We start from the raw sequence: 22309 nt of genomic DNA on the forward strand, positions 1-22309 counted from the left end.
ACAGAGTAGTGACGAAAATGACATCAAAAAGATTAATTTGGCAACAATTTCAGCACTGAATAAAAATATATCAACTGTTAAAATAGGAGGCAATTATAATATGTAGAGCTAAGATGATGGGAGACTACTCTAGGTTATGATACCTCCAAAAAAGAATAAATATATATAGCAGATGTTCTAAGTATTAAAAGGATGAAACAGAACTTGGAAAAAAACTTGGAGAAAGTAGCAAGACAGAGGACTTATTCCATTATTTACCCAGACAGTCCCCAACTTAACGATGATTCAATACAGGATTTTTCAATTTTATGATGGTGCAAAAACAAGTATATACCATACTTCTGTATAGCACTGAATAAATTACATGGTATTAAAAACTTTATTATAAAATAAGCTTTGTGTTAGATGATTTTGCCCAACTGTAGGCTACTGTAAGAGTTCTCGGCATTTTTAAAATAGCCTAGGCCTAGTTATGATGTTCTGGAGGTTGGGCATATTAAACGCATTTTTGACTGATGATTTTTTTTAACATATGATGGGTACAACATTATAAGTCAAGGAGCATATAGAATCCTTTCTATGTGTCAGAGAATATGGTAGATAAGTGTAAAATCATTAATCTAGGAGAAAGGTAATGCTAGGGACAGAAAGAGAAAAGCTAACAATTTGACTACAGTTAGAAGTGGGAAAATAATATGGCATGATTTTTTTTTTTTTTTAACAGATGGGGGTCCCACTATGTTGCCCAGGCTGGTCTTGAACTCCTGGGCTCAAGTGATCCTCTCGCCTCAGCTGTCCAAAGTGCTGGAAGTATGGGCATGAGGCACCACACCTGGCCAATAAACTTTACATAATACAGCAGACATTAAAAAATTGGTACAAACTACATAATACTAAATAAACTGCTATTGATTAAAAAAAAAAAAAAAAAAAAAGAACTAAATCATTTATAGCCTTGCTATTTTGGTGTGTTCCATGGACCAGAAGCACTGAACTCTACCTGGGAGCTTATATGAAATGCAAAATCTCAGGCCTCACTGAATAAGAATCTACTTAGTAAAATTCCTGGATAATTCACGTGCATACTAATCTTTGAGAAGCAGTGGCTGACAGGATAGCCCTGCAGCTCTAGAAATCAAGAATCTCTTTCTAGTATAAAAATTCTGGGACTTTAAAAAAATGTTTAGTAGAGGCCGGGCATGGTGGCTCATGCCTGTAATCCCAGCACTTTGGGAGGCTGAGGCGGGCAGATCACCAGGTCAGGAGATCGAGACCATCCTGGCTAACACGGTGAAACCCCGTCTCTATTAAAAATACAAAAAGATTAGCTGGGCACGGTGGCGAGCGCCTGTCGTCCCAGCTACTCAGGAGGCTGAGGCAGGAGAATGGCGTGAACCTGAGAGGCGGAGCTTGCAGTGAGCCGAGATCGTGCCACTGCACTCCGCAGCCTGGGCGACAGAGCCAGACCCCATCTCAAAGAAAAAAAATTTTTAGTAGAGATGGTCTTGCTATGTTGCCAGTGCTGGTCTTCAACTCTTGGGTTCAAGTGATACTCCCGCCTCAGCCTCCCAAACTGCTGGGATTATAGGTGTGAGCCACCACAATCGGCCAAAATTCCAGGACTTTTTGATGGCAGCATGAGGAGCTACAAAGATCTATTCCTTAGTGAAACAAGCAAAGAGGGTGAAAATGATTTAAAAACAGACATTTAAATTCTTGGGAAATTGTCCTAAAGGCATATACCAAATGAAGAAACATTTATTCAAGAAAATCTGTTTAAAATTTGGTAAGAACAGAGAGAGTCTGACATTTCAGCCATCACAGGCTTTATCACGCCAGCTCAACTCAGCTCAGATTGACAGAAACTCCACTCTGGGTAGCTGTGGCCAATAAAAATGGGCTTCCCTCCCTTCAGCTTCCAATCAAGTGTTACCGTATCTCATCAAGAATGGTAGGCCACAAGCATTTCTCATCCCCGCCAACTGAAAGCTGAAGAGGCTAAATTCCTGGTGAGTACAGGCAAGAGGTCAGGGGCTTCCCTTCACCCAGTTTCCATCCACTGGATGGAGGCTCTACCCTAGGAAAAGCAGGCCAAGAACACTGGGATCCTGATCACCCTCACCCCAGCTCACTCGTAGGACAGAAGTTTCATGCCAGGAGAGGCAAGCCAAGAAGGCCAGAGACTACCACCCTGCCCAGCATCCACAGAGGTGGCTCAGAGATTCTACCTGGGTGGGGGGGGGGACAGTTCATTAAAAACAAACAAACAAACAAACAAACAAAAAGCTCTGAAGCTCTCTCAAAAGGAACTGACTTCATTTGAAACAGTGTGGAGTAGCCAAAAGAGACTATGGAGTAGTTCAAACCTAAGGTCACACTGTAAAACAATAGCACTTCCTAGAAGCCTGTCCATATAATTCCAAACCTTATGCTCATTCTATAATATAACATTGTCATTAATAAAAGAATTAAATGACTTGCTCACAGTATGGTATCACTGATTAACTTCCTTCTCTTTGACCCAACTTGTTAAGCCTCAGATGAGGAAAATACCTAACTCACAGGGATGCTGTGAGAACTAAACTGGGCAATGTACACAAACAACCAAACACATCACCTAGGAAATAGCAGGTATGCAATGTAAGTAAATCCTACATTTCTTTCCCTTAAAAAATTAATAAAGAAAGAAAGACCAAGGAACATACCTGTCTGGCATTCTTTGTTTTGGGTATGTGGTTTGCAAGAAGTGGCTTTAGTCTGTGTGATGGGTTTGCATAATAAAGCTTTGTTCTTCAAAAGCCTTGGAGGTTGGGAAGGTGGCAGTTTCAGGGCATCTGTTTGAGTACTTGCCTAGTAAAAAAAAAAACAAATTAGAAACCAAAAACATTTTTTAAAATATCGCTGTAATTACAAGAAATATTATAATTTTAAAAGAAATGCCATATTGGAATTACATGGAGGACATAGCAAGTAAATATTCAACCAAATGTATGAGAAATACAATACTCCTAAAATATTAATAGTAATCAAGGAATGTTTTAATAACTATATATTACTCTGCATGTCTCTAATCACAATTTCTATTTACCAAGAAAAATGCTATTTCTATTATAACACATTGTTGATCAATAACAATGTTGGCTAAGTTTAAAATGAGAATTCTTACTTCCCGATTAAGACACAGGGGACTTAGATTCAAGATAATTTGGATAACTAGAAATAACAGAATCACTTATGATCATTTAAGTAACTTGAATAAAGACAATGTGAAAGTTATCCCAGAAACCTGGAGAAACACTTCAGAAATGCCACTGTTCCAGTCATAAGTTTTTCTCATTATTTATTTTCTTCTTTTAAGAGACAAAGCAGAAAATATTAATGGGTTAAAAAAAAGTTTTTTTTTTTTTTTACAGTATAATCTGTACTGGGTTGGGGGGAGGATAAGCTACACTTTATAAATATTTTATTTATAACCTGAGTACATCACAAAACATCCAAAAGTCTTTCATGCCTAAATCCTGTACAATGTACTTCAATTTTGTGTAATTAAAACAAAACTTTCAGTAACTACATAGCCAGCATTCAAAGATATTAAAGTACATAAAAGACCTATTTAAATAGCCAGAAAATCCTATTCCTGAACAAAGATTAAATGAGCTAATGAAATCTATTTCATATAATAAATAAAGGCGGGCAAATCAGCTCACACATATTTATACTGTACAAAAATGAAAAATAAATACAGTGACAATACCAATAAAAGTAATAAAACTTACATCACCAATGATTTTCGCTGTTACTGTTGGAACTGCACCTTGATATAAATTAAAACATAAATTTAGGATCTTTACACTTGTTTTAACATTAGCATTAAAAATTGATTATCAGTACATAAACACAAACCTCATATGAAGAACATGTGTTAATTTAATTCAATGGAAGAGACTAGCAATTCTAAGGTATAAGATGAGATATGAAATTTGTGCAGCGAGCTACCATTCCTATTATGAATGTGTCAAATGTATGAAAATAATCCCTGATGAAAAGAAGTTAGAGGACCACTGCATTCAACCTAAATAGGCTAGATAAATGCTTTCCAATCAAGCCTACCTTGTAAGACACTGTTAGAATTCACTGTGGGCTGAGCAGCAGGGGCACTTGCCAATGATACTACATTGGCTATAACTGGAGTCGAATCTTTTCTCAGAGATGGGGGTCCTGCTGAAGCAGCTTGAACCATGGAAATACTTGCTGATTAAAATAAACAAAAATAAGGAAACCTCATGTGATTTATATGTACTTACACAGAAACTATTGCAAGGAAGTTAAACAATGTTTTCAGGTTTGAGTAATTTCTGTTGGAGCAAAGTCACTGTAGGATTAACTGGGTTTTGGTTTTCTTTTTTTTTTTTTCTTTTTTTTTTTTTGGAGACAGAGTCTTGCTCTGCCGCCCAGGCTGGAGTGCAGTGGCGTGATCTCAGCTCACTGTGACCTCTGCCTCCCGGGTTCAAGCGATTCTCCTGCCTCAGCCTCCCAAGTAGCTGGGACTACAGGTGTGTACTACCACGCCCAGTTAATTTTTTGTACTTTAGTAGAGACAGAGTTTCACCATGTTGGCCAGGATGGTCTCGAACTCCTGACCTCGTGATCCGCCTGCCTCAGCCTCCCAAAGTGCTGTGGTAACAGGCGTGAGCCACCGTGCCCTGGTTTTCTACTTTTTAACTAGTAAAACTTGAAAGTTTTCTATTTACTTTATCTTTACATGAAAATGCAACAAATAGTCTAACTTAACAACCAACAATGCAAATCCCCAAACACACAATACCAATGAAGATCACAGGTTAGGTTTAATGGACAATTAAGCCTAATGTTTTTCTTAAATCTTGCCTTTATATAGAAAGAATTTTTTTTTTAAGTTTTAGAGTAGGCTCTTATAGATTTTGCTTTTATTTGTAAGGAGACTATACTTAAAATTCTTCTCACTTTCAGGATGATACTAGTGTTGTTTGTTTTTAAATAATAAATTTTCTGAGATAAAATGGCCTAACTCTGCACACAGTGTGTAGTCTTGATACGATAAGTAAGCAACAAAGAGGAAGGGGCACCAGGTCGGGGAGAACAATGAGTAATTACTCTGAGAGATCGCCTCCTACAGGTAGCCCCAGGAGCATGGAGCATGGCTTCATTCTGTAAGTAGCCCCCTACAGCAGGACCTTATAAAACTTCCCTCAAGCCCCTGCCTCTTTGCAGACTTCCCCTTCTCTGCTGTGCTGCTCACTGAAACCTTGCAACATATTTTCACACTTTCTCTAATAAATCTGCCTTTATCTATGACTTTCTTGGTAAATTCCTTTACAGCCCCGTGACACTGGCCCCAACTAGTCACACCCATGACATGACATATAGTTTTATTTTATTTTAATTTTTTAGAGGCAGGGTCTCACTCTATCATCCAGCTGGGATTGCAGTGCTGTGGTCACAGCTCACTGAACCCTTGAACTCCTGGCCTCAAGCCCTCCTCCCACCCCAGCATTCGAAAGGTGGTGGGACTACAGGCATGAACCATCACACCTGGCCTGCATATGGTATATTTAAAAGGTCATGTGATTTCGACTTTATGTCTTTTGTTATAAGTAGTCTCAAAGGATTTTTTAAGGAAGCCAATTATACTCAGTTACAAACCATTAACTGTTATCCTTTCCCATAAACTTCAGTTCTTACAGAGTTTATTTGATTCAATATTCTCAAAGAAACCTATTTAATAAAAAACTCATTTTACTCAGCTTTAATCTAAGGTGTTCAACAAAAAAAAAAACTAAATGTTAATGATACTGAATACAAGGAAAATGAGGTTTCATGAAATTAATGACAACTGTTTACACAGTTCCTGATCTGTAAAAGAACAGTAGTTTCTAGTATTGACCAAAGACTCCATTCAGTACTTAAGGTTAATTTTACCTGCATTATTTTGTGAAGGCGGGTCACATACACTTTGCTGATTACAGAACATTAAGATACAAAGCAGGTTACAGAAATGTTTCATTTCCCCACGCCATTTCAAGGACTCACTGAGTTTACCCTGTCGCTTACAAGCATCACATTTGGCCATCTAAAAAAAAGAAGGTAGTCAAGGAGTAAGAAACAAATTATCTGCAGTCTGACAGGACAAAAATAGGACACACATAACAAGTGAGGAAATTAACTTAGAATTTAGATCACAAAATTAAAGTTTGTCTTTATCAATTATTTTATACCTTTTGTTTTTTTGAGACGGAGTCTCGCTCTGTCACCCAGGCTGGAGTGCAGTGGCGCAATCTCTGCTCACTGCAAGCTCCGCCTCCCAGGTTCACACCATTCTCCTGCCTCAGCCTCCCCAGTAGCTGGGACTACAGGTGCCTGCCACCACGCCCAGCTAATTTTTTTGTGTTTTTAGTACAGACAGGGTTTCATCATGTTAGCCAGGATGGTCTCAATCTCCTGACCTCGTGATCTGCCCACCTCAGCCTCCCAAAGTGCTGGGATTACAGGCGTGAGCCACCGCGCCCGGCTAATTTTATACTAATTTTTTTTAAAAAACATGTAACATACAGACTTCACTCTACAGCAATTAAAAAACAAAGTGAAATAAAAATAAGGTCTATCTTCCTCAGACTTCAGAAGACAAATTCACTTTATTTAAATAATAAATGAATAAAATTATAAGTTTAAATGTTTTAATGTCTTAAGACTGATATGTCTCCTACAGGAAATTAAAAACAAAAGAAAGAAAACTTCAATAACATTAAAGTCTTTCTAAATCTTATATTAATTGCTAGAAGGCATAAAACATTTAATACTTTAAAGTTTTAAATAATTAAATTGTCCTTTATATGACATGAAATTTAAAAAGGGAATAATTTATGCCCTAGCTTGAAAAACACAGGAATGTGAATTCTATTTACCTGATAGAACAAAACTGTATATTTGGACATGCATTCTTCACAACAGAACTCTTCCACTTTCCCTCCTAAATTATTCTGTACCAATTTGGGAGATGTCTGTAAACAATAACTGCACATTTTACAGTGATTTCCCCAACGTTTTGCCAAGTCATGTTTATAAAGCAATTTGCAACCTAAAAATCAGGAAAGATAAAATTAAATCAGGTAGAAATATTAGTTTTCTGCATCTTTAAATGGTCTAGGACAGGCCGGGTGCAGTGGCTCACACCTGTAATCCCAACACTTTGGGAGGCTGGCGGGAGGATTGCTTGAGCCCAGCAGTTTGAGACCAGCCTGGGCAACATGGCAAGACCCCATCTCAAATGAAAACAGAAACAACAAAAAAAGAAAAATAGTGGCCTAGGACAAAATGTTCACACTTGGGTCCTGACCAGTTCACAGATAAAGAGATCAACGTAGATTATCTATACTAGTTTTTGTTTTGTTTTGTTTTTGTTTTAAATTATATAAGACAGGATAGGACAGAAGAGAAAGCATTAAACTGCATTGGTTTTATTTCATGAAACTTTTGGGGCCAGGCATAGTGACTCCCACCTGTAATTCCAGCACTCTGGGAGGCCAAGGTGGGTGGATCACCTGAGGTCAGGAGTTCCAGACCAGCCTGGCCAACATGGTGAAGCCCCGTCTCTACTAAAAATACAAAAATCATCCAGGTGTGGTGGCGGGTGCCTGTACTCCCAGCTACTCAGGAGGCTGAGGCAAGAGAATCGCTTGAACCCAGGAGGCAGAGGTTGCAGTGAGCCAAGATCGCTCCATGGCATTCCAGCCTGGGTGACAGAGCAAGACTCTGCACAAACAAAATTTTTATTTAGGTATGTGAAAATATACGGGTCACAGTGTAAATGTATTTCTTCTTTTGTGTTATCAAAAGGTTTGAAAGCCCTTGCTCTAGAAGGCTAACTTAATACCGCTTTAGAGTAAAATAAAACATTATAAACATACAGAATAGTTATCTAAATAAGGAAAACAATCTTCCACATGTTAATTTGCATATTCAAACCATTTATATTCAGAAAAATAATGGCTGTTTAAAACAATAAAAGTATAACCTTAGAATATTACCATAATTTAAGGCATTCCATTTAGAAATAAGTACAAGAACTAGAAGATCTTTGAGGTCCCCATCAACCTAATAATGGGGAACCTAAGGATGTTAAATGTTGTTCACATCACATTCTTCTGCATTATACTTTGCAAATCTTTCACTTCATTTTAACATCCACATAATATAAGAAAACTGATCAAAAAAGAATGAACTAAGTGTAAATGAATCGGAAAGGCATTTACGTTATACATAAACAATAAAACAGATTAACCCTAGAGTGAAAGCTTAAATCATCAACTGCTTTTAAAACAACCAACATGCTCAGTAGGTAAGATAATCTTCTGTCTTTACCTTCACTACAGAATGACTTGTCAGCACCTGAGAACCGAACAGTCTCCTTTACAATTTTCTCAATTTTACAATATTCACACATTGCCATTACATTATTTATTTTCTTATATTCATCAGAACAATTCTTGCCACAGAACTGAAACATTTTGCCCTGCAAAGAAATAATCATTAAGTACTAATTAAACATTTGGTTTGTCTTATGGAACTCCATATCTCCCTTACTTTCAAAACAAATAGTGTAATTTTGGGAGATGCAAAGTTAAAAATAATTTTACAAATAGACCTATGTATACTCAAAATCTTATGAACATGCTATACTTTACCTTATAGTCAAGAAGTTCTGGTTTTGTGGCAAAAAGACGGTTACAGTGTTGACATTTGAGTTTCACAACACTTCGTGCAAACCCAACATGCTGGGACTGGGCGGCGAGACGCTGGAGACCAGCCGCAGCAGAGCTACTGATGGAGGTGGGAGAAACAGCAGACGTGCTACCTCCTCCAGCTGACACTGTGGAACCTGTGGGGATGCTTACAATTACTTGGCCCTGAGACAAGGGCACTACTGAAGAATTCATTCCAGTTGGTTTGTTGAATAAATTCTGGAAAAACAAAACAACGAAAAGGATCAATTTAATCTTTGTTAAAACAAAGAAGTATCGCACGCCTACATATGCCAAGCACAGTTCTAGGCATGTAAGGTACATCTATTAACAGGCAATGTTCCTGCCTCTGAGTAGCTTATAACGGAATGGGGGGAGTCTCATTTATGATGAAAAAATAAAATAATTTAACTAATAATCTTCCTCAAAAATAATATCTTCCCAATAGATAATATGGGTGATAAAAGTACCATTCAATTTTATAGAGGGCAGTTAAATGAAACTCCAAATACAGAATGAACTACAAATCCAAGTTTAATAGGAATGACATAGAAACTTACACAATCCAGGCCCTAGCAAACACCTAATAAATGTGCATTACTATAGTAGGTGATAGGTTTGAATTTGTGTCCCTGACCAAATCTTATGTCCAATCGTAATCCCCAATGTTGGGGGAGGAGCCTGGCAGGAAGCGACTGGATCATGGGGGTGGATTTCTCCCCTGCTATTCTGTTGCTAGTGAGTTCTCAGGAAATCTGGTTGTTTAAAAGTGTAGCACCTCCCCACTTCTCTCTTTCCTCTTGATCCCATCATGTAAGACGTGCCTGCTTCCCCTTCGCCTTCCGCCATAATTGAAAGTTTCCTGGCCGGGCGCGGTGGCTCACGCCTGTAATCCCAACACTTTGGGAGGCCAAGGCGGGTGGATCACGACGTCACCAGATCAAGACCATCCTGGCTAACATGGTGAAACCCCGTCTCTACTAAAAATACAAAAAATTAGCCGGGCGCGGTGGCGGGCGCCTGTGGTCCCAGCTACTCGGGAGGCTGAGGGAGGAGAATGGTGTGAACCCGGGAAGCGGAGCTTGCAGTGAGTCGAGATCGCGCCACTGCGCTCCAGCCTGGGCGACAGAGCAAGACTCTCAAAAAAAAAAAAAAAAAAAAAGAAAGAAAAAGAAAGTTTCCTGAGGCCTCTCCAGCCATGCTACCTGTACAGCCTGTGGAACTGTGAGCCACTTAAACCTCTTTCTTTATAAATTACCCGGGCTAGGGTATTTCTTTAGAGCAGTGCAAGAACAGACTCATACAGTAGGTGACTCACTGACTGAAGAAGAGGAAGGTTCCTGAAGCCATACCTGGAAAGCTACCACACAGCTGTAGCTGCAGAAGTTGCGTATACTTCCATCTGACATGGCCAGGTGATACTGAGGAATTGCTGAGGTTTTACAACTGTTACACTGAACTTGTACACCTTAGCAAATAAAAAAAAAACCAATGAGTAATATGTACAGATGTACACAAAAGTATGAGAAATTAAATAATATACAAGAAAGGAAAATTCAAGGGTCAGGGTAAGTTGTACGAGCTGAAACTAAATCACGTCACATATAGGCAAAAACTAACCTAATACTGAAAATTTTTCTTTCCAATTTAAATTAATCAAAGTCTGCCCTGAACCTACCAAATAAATGAAACTTCAAAGAAATCAGGTGTGGATAAAGAAAATATATAAAAGAAGCCATATGAAAGCATTTTGGTAAGGGGGAAATGCATAAATAGGCATGCAAGTAAATAAATAAGCAATCAAGGTAACCGGTGATATTTTACAACAAATATCTGAAATATGTTAAATTTGCCTTAAAAATCAACCAAAAAATATACCTTAAAAACAAAGCAATAACCGTAATTTTTCAACTATTACATTTCATAGTTTATGAAACCAATATTACCTGCAGAAGTAACCATTTTAACTCTGTAAGCAGATAAGCAATTAACAGAACAGAAAAGCTCTGTCTTCCCCAGGCTATTGGTATTTTCAATCATTTCTGCTGAGGATCTCAATGATTTGCAAAGCGCACATGGTGTAATTTTGGCTGATTTCTATTAAGAGAATAAAACAACATTCATTTTTACTAAATTCCTAGTAAAAGCATAATTCTTTGAAATGTTTATACTCAACACTTTTGAAATACTTGAAATCAGTGATTTTCAAACTTTTATGACTGTAATCCTCAATAAGAAGTTTCACGGTACACACATACTTCCGAGATTTTGCATCTGTGTATTATGCATGTATGTAATAAAACTGAAAACAGTTTTACACAGGAATAAATATCATGATAACATGTAATGCATGTTATTTTTTGATATTTTCCAATCTATTCTATTTCATTAAAAAAGTAATGCGGCCGGGCTCAGTGGCTCACTACTGTAATCCCTGCACTTTGGGAGGCCGAGGTGGGTGGATCGCCTGAGGTCAGGAGTTCAAGACCAGCCAGGCCAACATGGTGAAACACCGTCTCTACAAAAATACAAAAAAAAAAAAAATTATCTGGGAGTGGTGGCAGATGCCTGTAATCCCAGCTATTCGGGAGGCTGAGGCAGGAGAATCACTTGAACGCAGGAGGCGGAGGTTACAGTGAGCCGAGATCGTGCCACTGCACTCCAGCCTGGGTGACAGAGCAAGATTCTGTCTCAAAAAAAAGAAAAATAATAATGCTGGTTATAACCTAGTAATTAATTTCAGGGTCTATTAATAGGTCATAACCATAGTTTTAAAAACATTAAATAACAGGAAGTTCATGCTTTTATACTGTATCATCCTATAAATTGAAATAACCCCCCAAAGGTGCTTATAAATATGAATTTAAGGAAATTAGTAAACTTATTAGGCAACTTATTGGCAAATAGTCTACCACTAATAATTAAAAAAATACTCTGTAAGCGTAAAGTGAGAGCAAACCTGGGATATCACAGGTGTCCAAATACAAACAACCAGAGTCCGTTATCTTAAGTCTTCACCCAATTAGGGATTCAGCAGCAAAGAATGCTAAGTATTATTAACATATCACACATTCAGGATAATTTATAAAGTATGTCCAGCACCAATTAGGAGATTTTTAAGAGCAATCTTCCTTCTTAAAGAATCAATATGTGAAACTTGACATTAAAATAAATACACAGTAAAGTGAACATATGCCTGAATGCTGGAATGTCTTCTAAATCTCTAAACCCATTTCCCTCTCCTCCCTAATGAGGACTGTAAAAGCAAACCTCATTTGTAAAGACCCAGGTCAAGAGTTACCTCTGTGAAGCTTTCACTGATAGTCTCATCTTTCCCTATCAAGTAGAGCTGACTATGCTCCCTTTGTGGCCCACTGTACCCAGAATACTTCCATCATGGCATCTCTGTTTACTCATCTATATGTCTGTCTTTCTCAGGAGACAGGCAGCCCCTCAAAACAGAAATTACATCTAATGCTTGTTGAATGAATTATATATAAGGAAGAAAGGAAAGTAGCAGAAATGACCATCTACAATGCCCCAGTTACATACTAGGCATTCTTTCATCCTTACTTTCTATAATCCTAAAAACATCCCAGTGACATAGGTGGTATTACAGTTATTTACAGATAGAAAAACTGGGACTCAGGGAGCTTAGCTGCTTTCCCCAAGGTAAAACTGTATTTGAACATAAGGTCTGGAATTAAATCTACATCTGCCTTACTTCTAAATTCCAGTTCTTTCTCTACCACAGCAGATATAATACATGAGAAATATAATAGATTTTGGCTAAATTAAAAGTAAAGGATAAATTTAAAATTAAGATGTTTCATCCTATTTCTCCCTCTCTTGTGGACTATGACTCATCTTTCAATGGATTGAATCCAAGTAACTTTTAGTACCTGATACAGTATCAGGAAAAGAACAGTCTTTTGGAAAAAGATAAAACAATGAAGATGTGGGGATTTTTTTTCCTTTGAGAACAAAAGGAAAATTCCAAATTTACTACAAAGTTTAAATTCCAAAATTAGTACAAAGTTTTAAGAACAATTAACAAGAAAGTTCCTAATCAATGCTATTAAATTCACCAATTTGGTAAACTGTATAAAAATTCACTATTCTAAGGAAAAGAATGTTAGCAAATGCACTTACATAAAGAGACATTATGAAATTAAAAATATTAAAAGTACTTACCTCGTAAATATATACATCTACTATGGACCCACAAAAATTAAAACTATATATATATATATAGCATTTACTATTCCTTTAAGTTTATCAATTTTAAAACTAATATTTGGTCAAAGTTCACTAACAAATCGAATACACACAAAACTACATAAAAGACATTTGTTACACAGAGTTCATCCAGTTCATCCCATGCACACCTCATCAATTCACAAATATATAATTCACATCTATTTTTTCCTATTTCATAAAGATAAGAAAAATCCTTTACTGTAACAATTAATGATATAATTTTGATTTTCTGGCTTTCAATTTTAATTCTGTGAATCAGATTTCAAGAATACATATGCAACTTGAACCTTTCCTTATCAAATAAGAAGTATATATGCAAATCTCACATGCTGGAAAGAAGGCTATACACCAAAATGACAGGATTTGTTATCTATGAGAGAGACACTATATTTCTTCGTGTTTGTTTTTTTTTTAACTTTCAAAATATTGTTGAAGAATACAAATCACTTTTGAAATAAAAAAGCCATATTGGCCAGGCCTGGTGGCTCACACCTGTAATCCCAGCACAGGGATTGGGAGGCTGAGGCGGGTGGATCACTTGAGGTCAGGAGTTCGATACCAGCCTGACCAATATAGTGAAACCTCATCTCTACTAAAATTACAAAAAAATTAGCCAGGCCTGGTGGTGGGCGCCTGCAATCCTAGCTACTTGGGAGGCTGAGGCAGGAGAATTGCTTGAACCAGGGAGGCAGAGGTTGCAGTGAGCAGAGATCATACCACTGCACTCCAGGATGGGAGACAGAGAGTGAGGCTCCATCTCAAAAAAAAAAAAAAAAAAAAAAAGCCATACTCTAAAAACATGTATTTCAAATGCATAAACATGTATAAACAAATGCATGAACAAAACTGCTGCTTATAGAACTCTTTATGAATATTTAATGCACATTTATTCAACAAATACTATTTCCGTATAAAGAATACCAGTTAAGCAAGTAGTAAATTCTCTCTCTCTCTCTCTCTCTCTCTACACACACACACACACACACACACACACACACACACATATATATCTTTTTTTTTTTTTTGCGACAGAGTTTCGCTCTTGTTGCCCAGGCTGGAGTGCAATGGCGCGATCTTGGCTCACTGCAACCTCCACCTCCCGAGTTCAAGCGATTCTCCTGCCTCAGCCTCCCGAGTAGCTGGTATTACAGGGATATGCCACCACACCTGGCTAATTTTTGTATTTTTAGTAGAGATGGGGTTTCTCCATGTTGGTCAGGCTGGTCTCGAACTCCCGACCTCGGGTGATCTGCCCGCCTCAGCCTCCCAAAGTGCTGGGATTACAGGTGTGAGCCACCAGGCCTGGCCAATATGGCTTTTTTATTTCAAAAGTGATTTGTATTCTTTAACAATATTTTGAAAGTTAAAAAAACTTTTTTAACGCCCGGCCAGTAAACCCAATATTGTGAAACAACATTTTCATAAATAATTTCAACTAAAAATACAGACTACCTGAAATGAGCAAAGACATCAAGAGTAAACATGGTCATGTACCTGCTTGTATGCTGTGATACACGACGAACTACAAAACTTCTTAGACTGTCCCTCTATCTGAAGCATGTGGCATTGTCCCGACCCACTGTAACAGTAACCCCCACAGTTCTCACAACAGTTCATGGTGAGGTTGTTAGCAGAACGAAACTTAGAGAAGCAGGCATCACTGCAAAGTTTATGGACCACATTCTGGTAATTAACTTCATGTCGAATCTAGAAATTAAAACACAGCAACACAAAGACAAGGAGCAGAGACCATCAAAAGCTGTTCTTTAAGCACAAACAATTAGACTCCTGCCCCAATCAAGGAAAATGGTAACTTACAACAGCATTCTTCTGACACATGCTGCATTTGGTTGAAATACTATTTGTATTTATAGTAACAATTGGTTTTTTTTTCAGTTCATATGTTGACAAACATGACTGACTGCAAAAATCTTTACTAGTGGTGGTATTTTCAAACTGGGCACTGATCACATCCTTTGGATTTAAAATGTCTCTAAAAATAAGAAAAAAAATAACATAAGCCATAGTGTAAATTCATTTGTTTTTCCCTTCTGTGAGCTAAAATAACTAAATAAAACACAGGCAATTATACTGTAGGGAAATAACACTGGAATTTAAGTTTAAAAACTTGAATTTTCTGAGAGACACTTAAAAATTGCTTTGATCCTTAAATTCTTTTCTATGAAGTGGAATTAATACAGCACCTACTTCATAGAACTGTTATGAGAATAGTATGTTTCAAAGACTAAAAGGAAAACATCAAATGATTAGCATTCATTATCTCTACAGGAGGGATTATAAGAGATTTTTATTTTCTAGAATTATCTAGATTTTCAAAATATTCTTTAAAAAATACTGTATTACACTTGTCAAAAATTAGTATCTTTTAAAAGTAAACATATATTTTACACTACACAGTGCATATTCTAGCATAGCTATATAACATTACCATATCTAAATAATTTAATTTCTAAGCATTAGTAACAAAGGCAATGAAGATTAAAACCCTAATCATTAAGGCTCCTTACCACTCCAACCCTAATCCCACCAAACCACTCATTCTATAGTAGTTTACCAGATAGTTCAAGTGGAAACCATATTAAAAACCAATTTTTCAAACTGGTGAAATTTTCTAATCAATGTCTCTCTCCCATGAGTATACATCCACATAAGAGTTAATAAACTGTTTTATACTCATGCTTGTATCTTAAAGAGATTACACTAATAGGGTACTTTTAAAGAAAAGATTACAGGCATACCTTGTTTTATTGTGCTTCACAGATACTGCACTTTTTAACAAATACAAGGCTTGCAGCAACCCTGCCTCACACAAGTCTATCAGTGCCATTTTTCAACAGCATGTGCCCACTTCATGTCTCTGCATTATATTTTGGTAATTCTCCCAGTATTTCAAATGTTTTTGTTTTATAATATGTTTTTCTGTGATCAGTGAACACTGATGTTACTATTGTAATTGTTTTGGGGAGTAACCATGAACCATGGCAATGTAAGATAGCAAACTTAATTGAAAAATGTGTGTGTTCTGACTGCTCCATTGACCAGCCACTTCTGTATGTCCCCTACTCCTCAGGCCTCCCTGTTCCCTGAGGCACAATAATATTGAAGGCAGGCCAATGAATAACCTCACAATGGCCTCTAAGTGTTCAACAAAACGAATAGTCCAACATTTCTCACTATAAATCAAAAGCTAGAAATGATTGTGCTTAGTGAGGAAGTCATGTGGAAAGCTAGACCTCTTGTGCCAAACACTTAACCACAAGGTAAATGCAAAGGAAAAGTTCTTGAAAGACTAAGAAGGTTACTGCAGTGAACGACATGAATGATAAGAAAGTGCTTGGCCGGGCGTGGTGGCTCACACCTGTAATACCAATAATCTGGGAGGCCCAGGTGGGCAGATCAGCTGGGATCAGGAGTTGGAGACCAGCTTGGCCAATATGGCGAAACCACATCTCTACTAAAAAATGCAAAAATTAGGCAGGGCTCAGTGGCTCATGCCTGTAATCCCAGCACTTTGGGAGGCCAAGGTGGGTGGGTCACGAGGCCAAGAGATCAAGACCATCCTGGCCAACATGGTGAAACCCCATCTCTATTAAAAATACAAAAATTAACTAGGTGTGGTGGCACATGACTGTAGTCCCAACTACTCGGGAGGCTCAGGCAGGAGAATTGCTTGAACCCTGGGGGCAGAGGCTGCAGTGACCTGAGATTGTACCACTGCACTCAAGCCTGGGTAACAGAGAGACACTCCGTCTCAAAATAACAACAATGAAAAAAAGAAAGTGCAACAGTCTTACTGCTGATGTGGAGAAAAGTTACAGTGCTCTAGATAGAAGATCAAACCAGCCACAACATCCCCTTAAACCAAAGCCTAAGCCAAAGCCTAACCCAGAGTAAGGCCCTATGGCTCTCTTGAATTCTAGGAAGACTGAGGTAAAGAAGCTGCAGAAGTTTAGAGCTAGCAGAGGTTAGCTCATACGGTTTAATGAAAGAAGCTAGCTCTGGAACATCAAAGTACAAGGTGAAGCAGCAAGTGCTGATGGAGAAGCTGTAGCAAGTTATCAAAAATATCTAGCTAAGACAACCTATGATGGTGGCTACACTAAATAAGATATTCAATGTAGAAGAAACAGTCTTCTATTGAAAAACGATGCCATCTAGGATTTTTCATAGCCAGAGAGAAGTCAATGCCTGGCTTCAAAGGACAGGCTGACTCTCTTGTTAGGGGCTAACGTAGCTGGTGACTTCAAGTAGAAGCCAACGCTCATTTACCTTTCAAAAATCCTAGGACACTTAAAATATTCCTTTCAAAATATTACTGCTCATTGACAATACATCTAGCCACTGAAGAGTTCTGATGGAAATGTACAAGAGATTAATGTTATTTTCATACCTGCTTACCCAGTATCTATTCTGCAGCCCGTGGATCAAGGAGTAATTTCAATTTTGCAACTCATTATTTAAGAAATACATTTCCTAAGGCTACAGCTGCCATAGATAGTGATTCCTATAATGGATCTGGCCAAAGGAAATGAAAAAGCTTCTGGAAAGGATTCACCATTCCAGATGACATTAAGAACATTCATGATTAATGAGAGGAAATCCAAATATCATCATTAATAGAAGCTTGGAAGTAGGTAACTTCAGTCTTCACAGATGACTCTGAGGAGTTGGAGACTTCTGTGGAGGAAATAACTACAAATGTGGGAGAAACAGTAAGAGAACTAGAGTGGAGCCTGAAGATGCGACTGAATTGCTGCAATCTCATGATAAAACTTGAACAGATGAGGAGTTGCTTCCAATGGATCAGCAAGGAAAGTAATTTCTTGTCATGGAATTTACTCCTGGTGCAGATGCTGTGAACTTTGGTGAAACGACACCAAAGGATTTAAAGTATTGTATAAACTTAGTTGATAAAGCAATGGTAGAGTCTGAGAGTACTGACTCCAATTTGGAAAGTTCTTCTCTGGGTAAAATGCTATCAAACATTATTGCATGCCACAGAGAAATTTTTTGTGAAAGGAAGAGTCAACTGATGTGACAAACTTCATTGTTATCTTAAGAAATTGCCACAGCCACCAAAACCTTCAGCAACCATCACCCTGAATTAATCAGCAGTCATCAACATTGAAACAAGACTGTCCACTAGTAATAAGATTATGACTCACTGAAGGCTCATATGATTGTTAGCACTTGTTAGCAATACAGTCTTTTTAATTTAAAAATGTACGTTGGTTTTTAAAGACTTAATGCTATTGCACACTTAACAGACTACGGTATAAACACAACTTTGATATGAACTGAGAAGCCAAAAAATTAGTATCACTCACTTTATTGAGATAATTGCTTTATTGAGCTATTTGCTTTATTGAGGTGGTCTGGAACCAAACCCTGAAAATCTCTAAAGTATGGCTATACAAATATCTCTGCTTCAGTAAAATAGTAGATATAATGGGAAATCATCATTAGGAACACCTAATATTATACTATAATACATAACTCCATACCTTGCCATCTTTCATATTTAGCAGCTCTAGACTGCTTTGCTTTTTGCATTTCCTGTTATTTTCAAAATTAGGTTTTACTGTATTTCATAGAGGGGTATTTAGTGAGAAGTTACATTGAGCCAGACATTAATGAAACCGTGAGTCAAAATATGGTCCCCATATGGGCCGGGTGCAGTGGCTCACACCTGTAATTCCAGCACTTTGGGAGGAGGCAGCAGGTGGATCACTTGAGGTCAGGAATTTGAGACTAGCCTGGCCAGCATGGCAAAACCCTGTCTCTACTATAAATAAAAAAATTAGCCAGGCGTGGTGGCATGCGCCCGTAGTACCAGCTACTTGGGTGGCTGAGGCAAGAGAATTGCTTGAACCTGGGAGGTGGAAGTTGCAGTGAGCTCAGATTGCACCACTGCCCTCCAGCCTGGGCAATGGGGCAAGACTCCATCTCAAAAAAGAGATGTATGTACTTCAGGAGCTCAGAGTTACTGTGACAAATAGACAAATATTTTATAAAATACTGTAACAGAAGCATTATTAAAATAGTATAGGCCAGGTGCGGTGGCTCACGCCTGTAATCCCAGCACTTTGGGAGGCCGAGGCAGGCGGATCACCTGAGGTCAAGAGATCAAGACCATCCTGGCTAATACGGTGAAACCCCATCTCTACTAAAAATACAAAAAAATTAGCTGGGCATAGTGGTGTGTGCCTGTAGTCCCAGCTACTCAAGAGGCTGAGGCAGGAGAATAGCTTCAACCTGGAAAGCAGAGGTTGCAGTGAGCCAAGATCGCGCCACTACACTCCAGCATGACGACAAAGTGAGACCCATCTCAAAAAAAAAAAAAAAAAGTATAAATAATTTTTGGAGAAGACAGGAATAACGTGCCATAAAAATATAAATGAAGAAACAATTATTTCAGACTACATGTAATGTGAAAGGCAACCCAAAGGGTGATATTTTAGCTGGACCTTAAATAGGCGTTTTCTAGAAGGTTAAGGAGATAAGAATTGGCAACAGCATGGATCAAGGAAATGGAAGTATAAAATTAGGTATTTTTCACTGCTCTCACTATGCTTAGAGTCCAATGAGATTACATCTTATTGTGGTAGTGGATTGTATCTTATGACAGAATGAGAAGAAACAATCTCATTCCAGTTAGTGAAAATTCAGAAAAGGTACAGAAAATCTGCATGTTACTTCTTTGAATATCATTATACCAAGAATCTGATCTAACAGTATTAACAAAATTATCCTCCAAATTACCTCTTTTCTGCAGAATATGAGATTTTTTTTTTTTTTAAAGATAGGGTCCTGCTCTGTCACCTAGGCTGAAGAGCAGGAGTGTGATCATAGCTCACTGCAGCCTCAAACTGCACTCAAGAAATCCTCTCGCCTCATTCTCCCAAGCAGCTGGGCTTACAGGCATGTGGCACCAGAGCTGGTTAATTTTTTAACTTTTTGTAGAGATGAGGTTTCATTGTGTTGCCCAGGCTGGTCTCGAAATCCTGGGCTCATGCAATCCTCCTACATTGGCTTCCTAAAGTGCTGGGATTACAGGTATGAGCCACTGCTCCCAGCCAAGACAGATTTTTTAAACCAAATTATTAGGTCCCTATCATTAAGGAAACCTAAAAATTAAATGGCAACCAAAATGTTTTCAGAGTTTAAGTTAAATTCAAGAGGCTAAGAGATAAGATTACCAAAAATTAAGAAAAATAAAATTTATTCTGAATAGCTAATGAGCTTCTTCTAACCTAAGTGCTACTGCTATATTTCTACTGGTCTACAATAATAGCAGTAGTTATTAGAGAGGAAACTTTTTCCATCTCTGCCTATTCAAATCAAATTGAAATCCTTCTTATGGGGAATGATTTCCAAATGAAACCTGTTTGACTATATAGACTATGTAGAGAAACAATGCACATGCCAAAATTAACCAGCTAGGTGACACAAGCAAATCTTTTAGCTTCTTTGAATTTAGCTTCCTTCTATTTTTGGTACATCCAACTCATCAGTTTTACAATCAGATAAATCAGAGTACACCAAACTGTTGTAATCACCGTGTAAATAAGACGGGATAAAAAGGAAGGAAAGGTAGTGTTGAACAGGAGATGAAAGAGTAGTTCAGGAAGTAAAATGGAATATAAGGAAAAACAAGGTTGACAATGGTTGAAGACTGAAGCAAAAAGAAAGTAAGTATTACGTAAAATGAAAAGTATGAGAAAAGTAAGAAAGAAAATGAAGAAGAAAAGGCTGAGGAGATAAGTAAGAAGTACCTGAAAGAACAGAAAGGGGTGAATGAAAAAGAGTAAGGAATTAAAAAAGGGTAAAAGAATAAGTGAATAAAAAGGTAGAACTGTTAAGAGTCAAGGGATAACAGGTTGAAGAAATGGAGAATTTGGATAATGGATAAACCAAACACGAGAAGAGAACATAATCTTAAAGAGCAACTGAATTACGTAAGATCAAGACATAGATAAAATGACACATAGGTAGAAATGACCTGTCTCTATATAAAGCTTAGGCAAACACCAGAGACCAGAGGCCAAAGAAACTTGATAAATCTAGATGAAAAGAGTAACATGTATGGACAAGAATAATAATTTTTTTAAATGAGAAAGAGGGCATATTTAAAAACTTACATGAGTTTTCCATAGCCATTTTGAAAATAACTGATAAATCTTTGAAAAAAAAATCTATGACTTTTTTTATTTTTTATTTTTTTGAGACAGAGAGATATGACTGACATTTTAGGGGCTGGGTCACTATATTGCCCAGGTTGAGTCTCAGACTCCTGGGCTCAAGCAATCCTCCCACCTCAGCCTCCTGAGTAGGTGGGACTACAAGTGCATGCCACCATGCCCAGCCTATGGTGATTATAAAAGGATAAATATCGCTGAAATTTTAAAGACTGTTGATCCCTAGAGTAAGAATTAAAGGAACATGAAGTTATTATATGAAATGATTTCATGACAAAATAAGAAAGAGAAAAAACCCTATAAAAATTAAAATCTTCAAACTGACTTAAATCTTAGAATCCCACGATGAGTGCCGGGCACGGTGCGGTGGCTCACGCCTGTAATCTCAGCACTTTGGGAGGCCGAGGCGGGCGGATCATCTGAGGTCGGGAGTTTGAGACCAGCCTGACCAACATGGAGAAACCCCATCTCTACTAAAAATACAAAAAAATTAGCTGGGCGTAGTGGTGCATGCCTGTAATCCCAGCTACTCAGGAGGCTGAGGCAAGAGAATCGCTTGAACCCTGGAGGTGGAGGTTACAGTGGGCCAACATTGTGTCATTGCACTCCAGTCTGGGCAACAAGAGCAAAACTTCGTCTCAAAAAAAAAAAAAAAAAGAATCCCATGATGAATATACTGGAATACAGAAATTAGAGACAGGATATACACCTAAGCACTCATTTTTAAAAGTATATTTTACAATTCAAGCAGTATAGTCTATTTTTACTAAATAATTTTACTGCATAAGTTATAACTATAAAGTAGTTAAGTATAGCTTTTTTAAAAGTTAGGATCATTGGGCCAGGCGCGGTGGCTCACACCTGTAATCCCAGCACTTTGGGAGACCAAGGCGGGCAGATCACGAGGTCAGGAGATGGAGACCATCCTGGCTAACATGGTGAAACCCCGTCTCTACTAAAAATACAAACAATTAGCAGTGTATGGTGGCGGGTGTCTATAGTCCCAGCTACTCGGGAGGCTGAGGCAGGAGAATGGCGTGAACCCGGGAGGCA

At 37.9% G+C, this 22309-nt stretch overlaps 1 protein-coding gene across 8 annotated transcripts in view; it reads right to left on the reverse strand.

The window, feature by feature from the left end:
* Positions 1–22309, reverse strand: part of LOC105494697 (zinc finger MYM-type containing 4) — a 160181-nt gene that overhangs the window by 25600 nt on the left and 112272 nt on the right. For 7 of the 8 annotated variants that reach the window (XM_011763385.3, XM_024796883.2, XM_011763386.3 and 4 more), the window contains 11 exons: positions 14856–15030; positions 14532–14744; positions 10724–10874; positions 10130–10245; positions 8721–8996; positions 8398–8548; positions 6942–7114; positions 5959–6109; positions 4111–4251; positions 3777–3814; positions 2706–2850 (listed from right to left, as the gene is read on the reverse strand). In XM_011763385.3, the coding sequence (XP_011761687.2) occupies positions 2706–2850; positions 3777–3814; positions 4111–4251; positions 5959–6109; positions 6942–7114; positions 8398–8548; positions 8721–8996; positions 10130–10245; positions 10724–10874; positions 14532–14744; positions 14856–15030 (1730 nt within the window). The remainder of the gene's footprint in view (positions 1–2705; positions 2851–3776; positions 3815–4110; positions 4252–5958; positions 6110–6941; positions 7115–8397; positions 8549–8720; positions 8997–10129; positions 10246–10723; positions 10875–14531; positions 14745–14855; positions 15031–22309) is intronic. The other variant, XM_011763387.3, reaches the window with a different exon arrangement.

Source organism: Macaca nemestrina, chromosome 1, assembly GCF_043159975.1.
Source record: "Macaca nemestrina isolate mMacNem1 chromosome 1, mMacNem.hap1, whole genome shotgun sequence".
Taxonomy (NCBI): domain Eukaryota; kingdom Metazoa; phylum Chordata; class Mammalia; order Primates; family Cercopithecidae; genus Macaca; species Macaca nemestrina.